The 16186-nt window shown below is 39.3% G+C and overlaps 1 protein-coding gene across 2 annotated transcripts in view; it reads left to right on the forward strand.

The window, feature by feature from the left end:
• Nucleotides 1-16186, forward strand: part of PLPP1 (phospholipid phosphatase 1) — an 86892-nt gene that overhangs the window by 19181 nt on the left and 51525 nt on the right. Inside the window, exon 2 of one of the 2 annotated variants that reach the window (XM_081929994.1) lies at nucleotides 16035-16186. In XM_081929994.1, the coding sequence (XP_081786120.1) occupies nucleotides 16035-16186 (152 nt within the window). Of the gene's footprint in view, nucleotides 1-3919; nucleotides 4075-16034 lie in introns of both variants that reach the window. The other variant, XM_081929993.1, reaches the window with a different exon arrangement.

Raw genomic sequence — 16186 nt, forward strand, 5'->3', positions numbered from 1 at the left:
TTTTTGCCCTTGGAAGACAGTGGAAAAAATGGTTGCGAAAAGCTAGGAACCCTGGCAGGGGCAGTTTGGCAAGGAGTGTTGGGACATCATTCAACAGAACTTTGAGTTGACTGGTAAGGGTGTTGTGGAAATTAAATGTGGGGCATCTGTGAAGCAGTTGGCATAGTGAGAGGCTGAGTATAGATATTAAAAAACGGTGCCATATTTTGAATAAACCTGTAACAATTTATGTGCAGGTCCATCAAATAGCAAATTCAGGTTGTTCACTTTTCCCTGTATGAACACTGACTATACTAACCCATAAGGCAATTAAAATGGAGCATTTGCAGATAAGCCAAGTTAGTGGCACTGTATGCATTCATGGGGCTGCAGTCCTATGTTCACGTGAGAAGTAAGCCCCATCTAACCCTGTTGGAACTCCGTCTGAGTAAATATAAGCAGGTTCAGGTTGTAAATCTGCAGAAGTCATTCAGCAAAAATAGTGTTAAATCTAAACTTGGATTAGAGTGTGAATCATGCTGCCAGATCCTGTACTCCTAGGTAGTTACAGCTATAATTAGAGTAGCTTTGAACCAATGCTTGAAAGGGCACAGAGAACATTTTATTTTTTTAACTATCCAGGAATTGGTGTAGGTGAAGATTCTTATTCTAAAGCAAGGTAAAATAACAAACACTTGTGTAAGATTATTTCTTTTACTAACTTGGTTCTCTCTCCACCCCTCAAAAACTGCTAAATAAGTTGCTGGATAAAATGAGATACCATTATGCTTAAGACTTGACATGGGCTGCTTTCCATGTTAATCTTATGAGAATTGCTTTGAGTTTGCCACATCCACGACTTTCCGTTCTTAAAGTTCTGATAAGCTGCAGGTTCGCCTCTGTTCATTTCATCCACACTGCTTTGCACCCTGACCTGTCTTCTTTTACTCTCAGACCCTTTATCCCTCCACTCTGTTCGCAGAAATGGTTATCTAGGATTATTATTTTTTTAAAAAGGTTGGTGTTTCGATCAAAATGTACAGTTGCATGAGCAGAAGGCTATTTTATTATTTTTACTCATTAAATTTGTATACTGCCCTTTACCCGCAGTTCTCAGGGCGTTTACAACATAAAATCACAATATAAAACACCAAATGCACAATAAAATTGAAAACCAAAATAACCCAATAACCCCCATTCCCTTTCTGCTAGTGCAACACCCCGCACTGTATTCCGTACTGTTCTGTAGCCCGCCCAACTAATTATAACCAGGGGTAATCTAATCTCATTATAATCAGGGGTAATCAGTAGTTTTACTCTTAGGAGTAATACTCCCCATATATTACATTGCAAGGTGCTGAAGGGCTACGAGAATTTATTTACCCTTTTCTTTCAAGAGAGTGTATGTGGTTTCTCCACCCAAATTCTACCTTTAAGAATAGCCCTGTGAGGTAAATAAAGATGAAAGATAGTGACTAACCCGAGGTCACTCAGTGAGCTTCATGGCTGAGTGTGGAGAACTTGGGTCTCCCTGGTCTTAGTTTAGCTCTCTAACCACTGTACCACACTGGCTTTCGTGGGTCATGTAGGCTTTTGACGTAATCTTGAACCAAAAAGCAAGAATGGTTTTTATTTCTGTGGTTAGTATGACATTTGCAGTAGTGCTAATCCTGGGATTCTGTCTCTGGATAATGAATGGTAAGCAGCTTTGCTGCGGAAGTGATGGTTTCACTGTGGTATCCTGTAAATGTGTGGTTGTGATTGTGGGGAAGGGGGATGGGGAGAGCAAAGAGACTGAAGAAGTAATGTCCTATGGAGAGAGGGTTTTACCTCACTTACCTCACTACTATTCACACTTTTTAAAAAAATGTTGGTTAGGGTCATTCCTCACTTTAAAAAAAAGTTGGAGGAGACCTTTTTGTACATCTCTTTTTGCTTTGGGCCCTTTGGTAAATTCTTTTTCTCATTTTGGAATTTACCTTGAGATTAGAGTCTGGTTCAAGCAGTCATCAAATGATGATAATGCAGACATCAAATGTTAAATTGCATTTGGATAAAAAATAGCAGAGGCTGACGTGAACACAACACATAACAGCACAGGCTGATCCTCTAACTCAATGTAGGACAGTTACACATTCAGTTATGAGAGCCAAGAGGACAAGGGGGTTAGTGCCTCTACATCCTGAGGCATGCTGTACATTTGAGATGTTAGAAGTTAAAATACTACAAGGTATGGCACAAAAAAATACTGGGAGAGGGGGAGGAATAATCCTCAGCGTAACAAATATAGGGGCCCCTTTCATGTTTTTAACCTGGAAATTCTAAAAGGCATAATGAATGATAAGAGGTGCGTTAAACTTCTCAAGCTGAGCTTCACTAACCAGGCAAATCTGCCGTGGAATGAGGTGAGCAATGGGCCTACCAAGGTCTGGGTTTCTCCAAGCAGTCTTCCTTAGTGTGACAAATATATTAAGAATGACACAGACACCATGCTTCTATCCTGTGCCTGCAGCTCTGCCTTCTTGAGAGTCACAGCTACTGTCACTGCTGAGAGGAGCCTTGACCACCCTTTCATTGTCAAAGCTATAGGCCAAATAGGGGCCTTAAATAGGTCTCTAATTACCTCTTCTTAAAAGTTACAACTCAAACATCAGTGATCATAGGGCTGCAAACTATCAGAAGAGCTGAGTACCATCTTCCAACACTTGATCCCTCAAGACTAGATTTTTCACACTACATCCCCGTCCAGACAATTTAAAATCAACAATTTATTTAAGGTTGCCACATGTCCCCTTTTTCATGGGTAGGTAAGATGAGAGTCCATAGTTAAAAGCAGAAGTCAGCAAATGTGTCCTCTTTTTTGCTCTTCAAAAAAGACTGAGGGTAGGCAAATTTAAAACTACAGAGGAGTTTGGGTACTAACCAGCATAATCCGCATTTCAGCATATTATAAAAATCTTTATGTAGGTGGACATGCAGGTGTACAGTCTGTGTGTGCTTGGGGCTGAGGGTTGTTCCTGCATTGAAATATGCATGTTGGGATGAATGTAATATTTAAATTGGAGAGTATATACGAGTCCCATCTCAATATGGGAAAGTGAATGGGGGAAAACAATCCACAGTGTCTATCTCCCTGTAAAATATTTCACTGGGATACGACAATGTTTTGTTTTGGTTTTTTTAGTTGTAGCAGTTGCTGATGTCAAGGAGTAAGCCATAAAAATAAGAAGAACCCATGAAACCCTACGCCCCCTCTGGCAGGGGAGAGGTCTTTTCTCTTGATATATACTGAATGTCAGAGAACCGCTAAGGTGTAGTGCAACTATAGAGAGGATTCCCTCTTCCTTCCAGCTTGCTATACTTGGGATGTAGGGTGCTCATCATGTGTGATAACTGGCTAGGATACTACAGTGATTCAATAGACACAGTTAGTTCAAATTGTCCTTCTACTCTGTAACTTCATTAATAACCACTGTTCTTCATCAAGCTTTCAGAAAATTCTTCCCTTTTTTCCTGGCTTCAAAAAACATTGTCTCATAAAAATAAGCCCTACATTCCTTGCAGTCGTTCCAGTTCTTATTTATATTCTGTCCAACTTTCAAATTCTTTCCCTTTTGATTATTTCCATTCCCACGTTATCAATCCAAATAAACATAGCAGCTAAATAATTTGCCTCATAACTTGCCTTATGTGGAAAGCATCATTCTGGTGTCTGAACTCTGCGCTATTCTCACTTCTGCAGTTGGCAGGCCTGGTTGCTGGTATCTATGGGACAGATAGGTAAATGGGGCTTTGAAGTCTAGGCAGTTTGTGTGCACTGCATGATACTGAATATGCTACACTCTTGAGTTTTGCATGTTGCTTAGTAGTTTCATCCATGCTTGATAATACGTATAGATAAATATTTAACTGTGTATCTTTTTTTCCCTTCCCCCAACAGCTGGCTTACCCCTTGCTGTTCTAAACTTGGCAAAAATAAAGCCGTATCAGAGGGGCTTTTTCTGTAATGATGACAGCATCAAGTATCCGTTCCATGACAGTACCATCACATCCACTGTCCTCTACGCAGTGGGGTTCACACTGCCCATTTCCTCTGTAAGTAGCTGGCAGCTGTGTGGGGAGAGTCTGAAATGTGTGCTGAGAGCTCATTATTTGACCAAGTCTTTGAGAAAAGAAAAGGAAAAGGCTTGGCTTAAATGTACTTGGCTGACTAAACATTTGTAGTAACAGAACGAGAAGCCTCTGTGAAACGCATTAATAAAGCAGGGATGGTGAGCCTGCCCCATCGCCCCATTTCAACTCTCATTAGCCCCAGTCAGGGATGATTGGAGCTGTATTCCAAAACTTCTGAAGGACACCAGGTTGGGGAAGTTGCTCTATTTAGTTGTAAGGTAAAGTAAAGGGACCTGTGACCATTAGGTCCAGTTGTGGCCGACTCTGGGGTTGCGCACTCCTCTCGCTTTATTGGCCGAGGGAGCTGGCATACAGCTTCCGGGTCATGTGGCCAGCATGACTAAGCCGCTTCTGGCGAACCAGAGCAGCACACAGAAACACCGTTTACCTTCCCGCCGGAGTAGTACCTATTTATCTACTTGCACTTTGACGTGCTTTCAAACTGCTAGGTTGGCAGGAGCAGGGACCAAGCAACGGGAGCTCACCCTGTTGTGGGGATTCGAACCGCCGACCTTCTGATCGGCAAGTCCTAGGCTCTGTGGTTTAACCCACAGTGCCACCCGCGTCCCCTATTTAGTTGAAAACCATTATAATTGTTGGCACAATTAGTGTGCACTGTTAATATGTATGCTTCCTTGGGAAATGTGTGCATTTCAAAATGGGAAGCCACTTTAATCGCTTATTTGAATATTGTTGGGAAATTTAAATTGGTTATATTATTTAAATTTATCTTAATTGTCTTGATTTAAAGCAATTCACCTTGGAACCAATTAAGAATTTCTGCTTTGGTGTTGAAGGGACTGCTGGGTGAATGAATGAATGGAGTTTAGAAAAATGTGTTCAATTAAATAGGTAGGCTTGTCTTTGTATTTAAAATTATGCTGAATTAAGAATGTCTGTATGAGGTACGCTCAGTTAAAATGACCATTTGAGAGCCTCAACACTTCCTTAATTTAAATGTAAGATGTTTAGCATGACCCCTTTGATATAAGATTCACTGAATTAAGTTGTGTTTACTCCTAAATAACTGTATATGGGATTTTATACTTGGGATCATGGGGGTGTTTGTGAGAGATCCAAATCCATTTTTTACTCTTGCACAACCTTTTGTCGTTGAAATACTGAGCTACATCTATTGGAATTGCTCATTAAAGGCTCTTGCAAATATAGCGAAGTGTGTTTTAAGAGTCTTGCTGTTAAAATAAAATGAGGACCACCACTGAAATACCTTGAGCAGTTGAAATATGCCTAACTGCTAAGATCACACTAATTTGTTATAGTAAACCTCTTCTTGGAAGTAATATTTCATTTTCAGTCTACACTACCCAAAGTCAATAGTGCTCATATGTTTGCTCTTTACTTCAGACACATAACATTACAGTGTTAATACTCCAGATCTCTCTAAAAGCAAATAAAATTCTTGCCTCTTAAGCTTGTACATGCTGCTGACACTTAATGCCCAAATAGTTTACTTCAGCTGAAAAATGCTGTTGGGATATAGGAATGTCATTTGCTTTTTTGTATAAAGAAAGCCACTTCGGTTTAAACTGTACATTAATGTACAGTCTTGCCAACATTATTGTGTGTAAATACACACCTCTTGTCATATGTAAACCTAGAAAGTAAGAAAATGATTTCATCTTTGTCAAGAACATAGAATATATCATTTAGTTTCAGTACAGTATATTTGGAAAACAAGATTATGCGCTGAAAGGATTATGCGCTGTGAGGAGAAATACTATGCAATGTCATGTATGGGTCATTCCATGTCATGTCAACGCGGTCATGTCACCCACCATCTCGGATTTTGATGAAACTTGGTGTACACCCTTCCCTTATGGTTGAAAGAAACCCCCTTAAATTTTCCCCCTTTATCTCAAATGGTTTTAAATTTATAGCACTTCAAAGTTTCATGAAATCTGAGTTGTCTGTCCCTCTTGAGACCCTTGGCACATGTACATTTTATGTTTTTTCTCCATAAACAATGATCAGATCTCTCCGAAATTTTACACAGAGCTCAATAAAAGGATGAGGATTTCAGGAAAAAATACACCAGCACTCAAAAGATTTTACAAATGCCTATTTTTTTTAAATATAAATGTACTTTTTTTAGTGGAAAACCTTGGTTTAGAAAACCTCAATTTTCAGCTTGTGGGCATGATGGAACCCCAAGTTTTTGATGTTGAAAATTATTGCTCTTTCTCGACAAAGAATGAAATTTATGGGTTTTTTATTCCTTGTAATGAAAATTTTATGTTTTTTGGACATTGTGGGGAAAAATGGCTACTGGGTACAACTTTTCTACAACCCATAGTTGTAATAGGAAAAAAAATGAAACCAAGTTGTTCATTATAAAAATTAACATAATATTGGTTATTATAAGGTGTTTTTTTAAACCCTTGTTTTTTGCGTTGATTTGATGTGGAATGACCCCATGGATAAATTTGCTACATTATGTAGTGTAATAGAAAATGGATCTAAATTATGCAATTCAAGGATTCTGAGAAAATAAAACTTAGCTAAAAACATCAGCAGCTGTCCTCCTTCAAAATATTAGCAATTGTCTCTAGGTTCTGGATAGGCTTGAGCTCTGAAACAGAAGGCCTTCTGCAGTGGTTTACATTATAGTTGCTGTGACTTCTGAATGAAGGTATTATCCAATGAAGGTATTATCCAAACCATATATTTAAAGCACTCTTATACCACTTCAACAGATATGTCTTCCCCCAAAGGACTCTGGGAACTGCAGTTTACCCCTCACAGAACTGCAGTTCTGAGCACTCTTAGCTACTTTGGGGGAAAGCTATGACTGTTAAAGTAGTACATGAATGCTTTAATTGTATGGTATGAATGTGACATAAGATTCCCCCACCTCTTCCAAGGTAATGGAGAATAACATCTGTGAATGTGTGGTTATGGTTTCTTAGTAATTCAGTTTAGAAAACAACACCAATGAGTGACTTGGATAACACAACATGTTTCAGACACTCGCCTATACCCCATGGTTAATAACTTTGCCTTGTTCAAGAGCACCGTTAACTTTTCCCAAAGGGTAGCCAACTTGGTCTGTTGTAGCAAAAAACAAGAGTCAAGAGCCATAAGAAATGGGTTAGTCTTTAAGGTGCCACAGGATTTTTGTTTCTTTTATCATCTTTAAGCTAATCTGACGTTGTGGGTTAGGTTTTCCATCAAGGCTAATCTCCAAACACGATCATACCAGTTAGTTACTGTAAATGCCAGGGACATTTTCCATCCTCCCACTACTGTCATTCTGGCAGCTACTAATAAAAGAATAATCAAGTCTTTATAGAGCATTTTGGAAAGGGAGGGTAAGGCTAAAGAAGGATATCTGGGCACAGTGTGATTCGTGAATGTTGGAAAGGTGATTCAATCTTGGATCCCAAAACCAAGCTACATGAAGACCATGCTACCACGTGTGAACATAAAGAGCCCTGAACAGAGCAACTGCTCCAACAGTTAGGAGACAGAGTTTGATTCATATAATTTAATCCTACTGTGAAAATCCAGTAGTGCACCATCTTTAATGTTGCCTCCCGTTCTGTGGCTGAGATGGCTTTAAAGGGAGGGGAGGACCACAGAGAGTACCATATCAAGTCTACAGTGGGTTCACCAATATCTGCTTCCCAGGCTGTTTTTAATCTTTGAAATTTTCCATATTTGATTTCCAGTAACATAAATTAAAGAGCAGAAACTACTCCCCTGCACTGATTGCGTTTCCTGAGCCTGTGGTCAAGGGGGTTGAGAAAACAAAAGTTAACAACAAACTCAGGCACTCTGCTCTAACTCAGATTAACAGCTGTTTAATGAATGATAAGAGATCGGCAGCAGCACTCAATTTTTTTAAAAGCAAGGCTTGCTATGTACTTTTAAGTTCTTGAGGCCACTGCCTTTCAGGGTCTGGCAATGAGGCAAGAAGCTGCACAGGTGTTTTAAATTTCCCATTAAAAAATAAGTCATACAGATGAACAAACCTTGCCTCTTCCCAGACCCCACCGTGACCGTAACACTTTGGGCAGGAAAATTTTCGGATAATCTAGGTAGGGGTGTGGGGGGGGAGCATTGGAGCTAAAGCCTGCTGTCATCTCCACACATACAGCCTGGTAAGAAGAAAGGGATTTTCAAGACTTTGGAAGGCAAGTTGAGAAAGGGTACCAAAGGGCAGAGTTTAAAATCTTGGGGACACATGGGAGTAGTCCATTGACCCAGGAGACATCTTTGCTATGGTTAATAATGGGTAACAATTGCCTGAGTTCCCAAGGTTCCCAATACAGGCGTAGATTGGGGACTCCTATACCTCAGTTCTTAGCTTTCTTTCTTTTATTTTCTTTTAAAAGACAAGTTTATGAATACATAATATTTCCCCGCGGTGAAAGAAACCTATAGAGAGACGGGGAGAATAATAGGAAGTGTATGAAACCACAGTAGCCATGGTTTAATAATAATAGCTGACACACAACCAAGCTAAGAGAGTAGTAAAGGATGCCAAGAGATAACATCTTGCTTAAAAAGCTTCAACAGAGGATCATAATTGTTCCTTCAGAGTTGGGCTAGGTCTTTGGTTACCGGAATTCCCAAATATTTGAAAAATGTTTCCTGAAGTGTAAGATTGGACTTTTGTGCAAGAAAGACGTCATCAGAGACCTCATCAAACCTTGGGATGTGAAGGCACATAAATTGGGATTTTTTGTATAATTCACTTCTAAGCCATATTTGTTTGTCACTCAAGCAATGCAACTTGTAGGCAGTTTCTTTGCATGTTTAATGAGAGGTCAGTCCTGGTGTGTTGATTGAGGGTTACTCTTAGAAAGTGTGCATAGGGCTGCAGAACTGGATATTTGTGGAAAAAATATCAATCGGGTATCCTGATTAAGCTAGAAATGAATAAAGATCAAATAGCAAAATTAGTCTCTGTGTTAAATCAAGAAACTTGGCATCTGCCTATTGAGCCATTGGCCAGTCTTTTTCACTATTCTGCCAGCTTTGATTGTAAGGCCATTCTCAGGTGCTGCTGAACCAGAATCTCTGATGCTGAACAACTTGGAAAGCTCTTGATTATTGTTTAGTTAATACCTTGAGGCCTGGGTTTAGAATGCACTACACATGAAAGTACATTCTTAAAAAAGGGGGGGGGGAAGCATGGCGAAAGGGAAGGGAAGGATCAGTGGTTTCCCTGGGACTGCTCCTCTTTTGACTCTTGTACAATTCAAAATGAGTCACTTTGCTATTATTCATTAAGAATTTGAACAGCTGAAACCATCTGTTTAAAATGCACAAACATGGAGCATTAAATTGCATGTTGTGAGCCAGTATAACTTGATGTTGATGTCTAGATGAGCCCATTTGAAGGCTGTGGAATAAACGCCCTCCTGAGCTAACTATGTCTTTATGTTGAACTAACCTTTACATTAGACACACAATAGTGTGTGTAAATGATTAAAGGTAGCATTTTTTCCCTATAGCAACCTGGCAAGAACAAAACTGAACAAACATAATATCCTGCCATTTTGCTGCTTCTTCTTTTTTTAAAGTTACTTCATAAAAAGAAGGCCTTTGTAAAACTTTAAGGGTGTAATCTGTATATTGGGTGTATTCTGTCTTGTTCTTTATTTTGTTCATTATTATTCATCTGTGTATAATGAAAGGTTTTACGTTCTGAGGCTAAAACAGCTTCAGGGGAATGACTGTATGTTTGGGAAGGGCTATTCCCCTCCGGGCCCCATGCTTGTGGTCCTAATCCTCCTTCCTGCCTAAGATCAATAGTGCCTTCATGTGTTAATTCCTTACACACAAGTAACATGTCTAGTTGCTGTCTATGTTCAGTGCTAAGATAACTAATTCCAGGGACAGTACTTGTACATGTGTGACCTGCAGTAAAATGTAATAGAGTGTACGTTTGCACCATAAGAGGACTGCCTCTCCCTTAGCAGGCATCCCATCCCTTCTGATTCCTGCCCCCGCCCCCATAGGAATGTTGACCGTTGCAGGTCTAGGATCAGGTTGAAACTAGGAAAGTAGCTTATGGTAACCCTGCAATGTTATCTGGTGCTTTTATCCCCTTTGGAGGCTGAGCCAACTGAGTAGTATACAGCAGCCTTCACCAACCTGGTTGTCTCCCGATGGTTTGGACTACAACTCTCATCAACCCCTGCCAGCGTGGCTGTGCTGACCAGGGCTTATGGGAGTTGTAGTCCAAACCATTTGGAGGGCACCAGGGTGGCAAAGACTAGTATAGGGCAACCCTCTGCATTGCAGTTTGCTGTTATGCAGCTATTGTTCATTGTGCTGTGCTGAGACAGTAGCTGTTAGGCCTGCCCCTGATCTCCAGCATTAACTATGGAATACATTTGAGTGCTGCCGTGTATTCCATAGTTAATACTGGAGATCAGGGGCAGGCCTAACACTGGTTCAGAATCACAGTCAAAGCTCCCTCATGCCTCTCAGTTTGCAGCAAGTCAAATCTACTTAAATTGCCCTCTCAGATTTTTTAGCATGCCAAATCCAGCACTCAGTTGTGTGCAGAAGCCTCACCCATCAATGACTTACAAGCAGACTAATTGCAGTTTTAATGTCCCAAAACGAAACATACAATAATTTTTTTGCACATGAAGTAGAATCTGAGTTAGAGCAGAGTGCCTGAGTTTGTTGTTAACTTTTGTTTTCTCAACCCCCTCAACCACAGGCTCAGGAAACACACACATCGCAGATACACTGCAACGTTTTGTTGCAACACCGCACTTGTATATACTAAAAATAAACTCATTCCCACAGTGCCTGCCCTTATGTGGCAAAATTGCACCAGCCATGAATAGGAGGGAGGCATTGACATGTGTGGGTGAACCCCAAGGTTTGCAGAGGTACGAAAAATCTTTAGAAAAAACTCAAAAGGGGGCTGCCTCCCCTCATGGTTCAGCAGTGATTGATTTCTCTCCCTCCCTCTTAAAGAGTAATTACATTTGCTCTGCCTGTGGCAATAAAGCTGTCTACTATTCTGGGACTTGCTTTAATTTATGAACTCTCATTCCTGTATATAAGATGTATGCTCACAAAATTGAATGTGCACATTACAAACCTCCCTTGTGCAGCCTTTTCCTAAGGAATTTAGGCTGTGCCTTTAGAACCTGTTTCAGGGCTGTGCCAGGATGTAAACATTACTGCAAGTGGAAGTAGACTGGGTTTCACAGGTGTAAGAGCAGGTTTTGTGGGAGTGGTGAAAACAAGGTACATCTTGGTAACATGCCTGACTTAAAAAAAACAAACCTCTATTTTTTTATTCCTTTGAGTAACTTCCTGTTGTTGTTGACCATAATGAGCTTGTGGCAGGCAGTGTAGCCCAATGCATAGAATAATGGTCTTGGATCTGAAATATTTGTTCATATTTTAATTGAGCTGTAATCTGCCTTGTATTAGTAATACGTATCTTTCTTTTCCTCCCCATCTCCCCCCACCCCAAAGGTATTAACATCTTTAAAGTATCAGATAGGATTTAAGGCTGCTCCACAGATTGCAAAGTGTGAATTTGGTACATATGGGTGATATCCAACTAAGTTATACTTGGAGTAGACCCGCTGCAGTCAATAAATTTAAATAACTTCTTCAGCTATGACTAATGCATCTGGGAGCAAGGATTGGCTTTAGCTCCCTCACTAGGTGTCAAATCCACGTTTGCCTTTAATGTGTGAAGCTGTTATTATTGTAAGGATAGTCCAGACAAGATTGTGTTTTGGCACATTATTTATTTTTCATTTTAAAAGTGCTATATAAATGATCTCAAAGCAGGTCTTGAAACACTTGTTTAGGCAGCAATGTTGAAAAACAAGTTTGAGAAGTTTAGATAATTAATGTGGTTAGCCAGATGGGCTGTATTGTGCACTTGTTATTGTTGGGTTTGCATGTGGCACACAAACCTAGGTTCAAACTCCTGCCTCCGGTTCATGAGTGTACTTGAGTGTACTCCCGTTCATGAGATACTTGAGTGTCTTTAGGTAAGTTACAATCATTAAGCCTAACCTTCACCATAGGCTTGTTTGTGAGGCTAAAACACTGCCTTGAGCAGAGAGTGGAATGCAAATGCAAAAAATAAATCTACTAACATTTCCTGTCAAAACATTTCTTAATTAAGGAGTAAAGACTAATGCAAACAGACTTAAGCCTTACGTTTCGTGCTCCCTTTAAAATCTTTGCCAAACTAATTCAGTTACTGATTTGATCAGCCTGATCCTCAAAAGGGCTTGTTCAAATAGAGCTTGTTGAAGATGGAGCATGCACAAAACATTGAAGTGCAAATAGAAAATGAATTTGAAAGAGGCTGGAGGTACATTTGCCATGCTGAGTATTCCAGTACTACTTCTGAACTAGTTTATTTTGTTCTATGCTATCTGCACATGGGATTTTTAATTCATTCTACTACTCCCTCCTCCATGATGAATGCAATAAAGTTTTCTATATCTAGGGTCTGGAAAATTATGCAGAGATCACAGAAAATATCAGTTTGTAATTGAGTGCATGAAAATTTGGCATGAAAATCTAAACTCTAATTTAAAACAAACAAACAAACAAACAAACAGGAAAGATAAGTTTTAAAGTGTATGGATAATGTACTTTAAACTAGGTGGTCACTGTAAGATTGGCAGTGATCAGGATGGGTAGGTTTTGCATAGCACTTTGTTCCTTATCCACCCCCCCATGCGTGGCTGCATCACAAAGCTGCTTCTGAGAATTTCATGAGTAGTTTTCATTGTGCAGTGTGTATGTATGTGGGTGCTGTGCATTCTTAGACATATCTTAGCGCAAAACTATATAAGGAATTAACATTACTTCATCTCTTTCCTTCTGTTCTTCATAATGTCTAAATCTATCAACATAGAATTAACATATGTGATAGGATTATTTATTTTGTGGTTTTATATTCTGATTTTACACTGTGAACCACCCGAGACCTGCAGGTATAGGACACTATATAAATTCCATAAATCAATTCATAAATAAATAAAAATCTGATGTGATTTGACATTGTGTGTCTTGCTCTGTCTCATTGACTGGTGGGACAGTGTCTGATAGGATGTTTCCATGTCATGCATTGACTTGAATTTAGGCATTTTGAGGAAGAGAAGGACAGAGGCTGGTCTCAGCTGAGAGGAGAGTCTCATCTAACTCCTTGTTCTTCCATAAGGTCTTCCTGGGTAATGGCTGTTACTGACAAATTTCTACCCTGGATAGATTGATTAATTCTGCCCATCCTCATTGGCAGGCCAGCTTTCAGCATTTTGGACAGAGGGAACATGAGTAAAATAACATTTATTGGAAGATTTGGTAGCATGCTGGAATATTTTCAGTGTTAGATTAGAACTGGAAATGTGCAAATCTTTTTTAAAGGCATACTGATTAAAAACTGTGTGACTATGCCTGGAAAAATTAGAAACAAATGACCTTGTTGCCAAGTTCTTGGGCGTTCAGTTGAAATATGCAGATTATGACAGGAGACAAGAAAGAGATAACAGCAAAAAGAGCAGACGGTTCTTAGACTGCGAAGCTCCTCAATGTAAATTTGCAGAGCTCCTATTTGTATTAGTGAAGTTTACTTACTGCTTGGACTTTGTGCATGCCATACCACACAGAGTTTGGCATGCAAGATGGAGCTGTCTTTCTGAGACTGTTTTAGTTTTATAAAAATGTAGAAAAATTATAATCTTAAGAAACATGGAACAGTTTTGAAATCTCTGTACATTGTTTGTTGAACTGCTATGATAGATATAGTGGTGTGTGCAAGGGAGGCAGCAGGTTTAGTCTTCTGTGCCTACTTGTCTCTCTATCCTCCAGTAGCATTATAAATGGGAAGATTCCCTGATATAATGATTAAAGTAGATTAAAAGTGTTAGGCTTCCATGGCAGAGATTTTTGTTGTAGAATACATATATGTACCGCGGCTCATTGTTTTATCTGTTTACATTTGAGCTCTGTACTTTGTTTGCTAGGGACAGTTGATATTGGGCAGATTTCCTTCATTGGCAACCTTTTAATGTTTATTTTTTTGTTGATGAACAAAATAGGTTTCAGCTACTAATTAGGACTTTTTTAATCAATTTACCCCACCCTCTTTACTCAGGTGTTTAAAAAGTCCTGTTGAATAGGAGCCACAACCTCCAGCATTCCTGAAAGGACATATATTAATCCCTATATATTTCTGACCACCATAGAATTTTGCAGTTGAGGGTTTCTGAGGGCTGATCTGACACTTAATTATGGACACCTACTTCTCTACAAAAAGTTTACTTTTTGACATGTGTATCATAATGGGCACATTCTAATATTTGGGTTACTTACATGGTCAATGAACCAATGTTTTCCTGATGTTTCTGCAAACAAATTTTTAAGGATCACAAGTGGAACTCTGTAGTCTTGGATTCCAGTAAAGCAGAATGTTCCATGGGGTTATGTCTTTGAAGTAATGTTCATGTTATTAACTGGCTTCTGTAGTTAAGTGTTCACCATTTTCAGATTTTGTCATTTTTTTATTATCTAAGAAAAATACAAGTGTAGTTCTTAGCAGATTTAATTTTGATGTTCATGCTGAGCACTTGGTGCTAAGATAGATTTCTTGTAGTTTGCTGATAAGCTGAATTCCTACCACTTTTTCTTGCAGTATATCTTCTGTTCTTTAGGTTTGCTAACTTTACATGTTAATTTGCTCATAGCATTCCCAATTCTGGAATTAGTTTTGTCCAGTGCTTTTTTTCTAAAAAAAAAGTTTAGTGGTACTCTCATTTTCCTACTCATATTGAAATACTGCCCCTCAATGAGGCCAAACTTAGATTCAAAAAATGTTTAGGTCTATGCGTACTCCTGCACCCCCCCCCCAAAAGCACTGATTTTATCCAATCTCATCGCATTACATTCATCTAGAAATAAGTTGCAAGCCTAGATGTACATAACTGACTATGTGGTCTTGCCTGCCAGCTTCATGGCAAATTATACCACCTCTGAGGTAGTATCTGTAGGATGAGCAGGTCAGAATGTGCTTCTCGTCACTGCCCCTCCCTCAGATTCCAGCTGCAGCAATGAAGTATAGAGCATCCCAAAGTTTATAAGATTAAGGGACTAGAAGGAGTTGAAGCCTGTGTGTCCTTTTCATGCCTACATCTCTTTTGCTTATCATTCCTACAATCATTGTCTTCTGATCTGTTGTTTGCATTTAAACCTTGGTTTGCTTACTTACATCATTTGACAGTCTTGAGCCTGCCTCAACTAAAAATAAATTAAAATGAATTCTAGCTTAGGCTTAGAAATTCTGCTTTATTTTCATTGATGGATATTTATGGATGCTTATGATGAAGCTATTTCATATAAGGTGAGTGTGTAGAAGGCAGAGTTTGAGGCAGAAGTCAGCGATAATGCTGGATGCTTTACAGAACAAGCAGTGACCAAGTTATACCAGGTTCCTCTACATTGTCTCCTCCTGCTTTGGCATCACTTATCATTCCATTTCACAAATGTCCCTGTGTAGAAAAGCTGTCTTGGGATGAAGTTGCAAATCTGGTCTGCTTATGGGCAACAAGCTAACACTGAGGGCACTGGAGTTGCCATAAAACTATCTTGAAGAGCGCAAATTTTACAAATTGAATGTGCACTTACCACACTTGTGTGGGTGGAGAGATGCTGGAAAGCTCTTCCTGTTCCCTTTGAAAAAAAAATTATTCTGCTAAAAGCCTTTAATGCATCCATTAAATCATCATGTAAAGGTGAAGTGGTACTATTTGCTGCATGTCTCCTTCACGCTCTTGCTTACTGCTCTGGATGGAAAGTGCTTGGGGTTAAACCTTTTTGAAATACCCTGTGTAAAATAATTATCTTATTCTTTTTGCTAGTTGGCTTGCCTTTTGCAATTCTGACTGCGAGGAATACTCCCTTCAAACGAGGAGTGTTCTGTAATGATGAATCCATCCAGTATCCTTACAAAGAAGACACCATTTCATATGAATTATTAGCGGGGATAATTGTTCCCTTGGATTTAATTGTT

The sequence above is a fragment of the Podarcis melisellensis genome (assembly GCF_964234715.1).
Source record: "Podarcis melisellensis genome assembly, chromosome: 11".
Lineage (NCBI taxonomy): Eukaryota > Metazoa > Chordata > Lepidosauria > Squamata > Lacertidae > Podarcis > Podarcis melisellensis.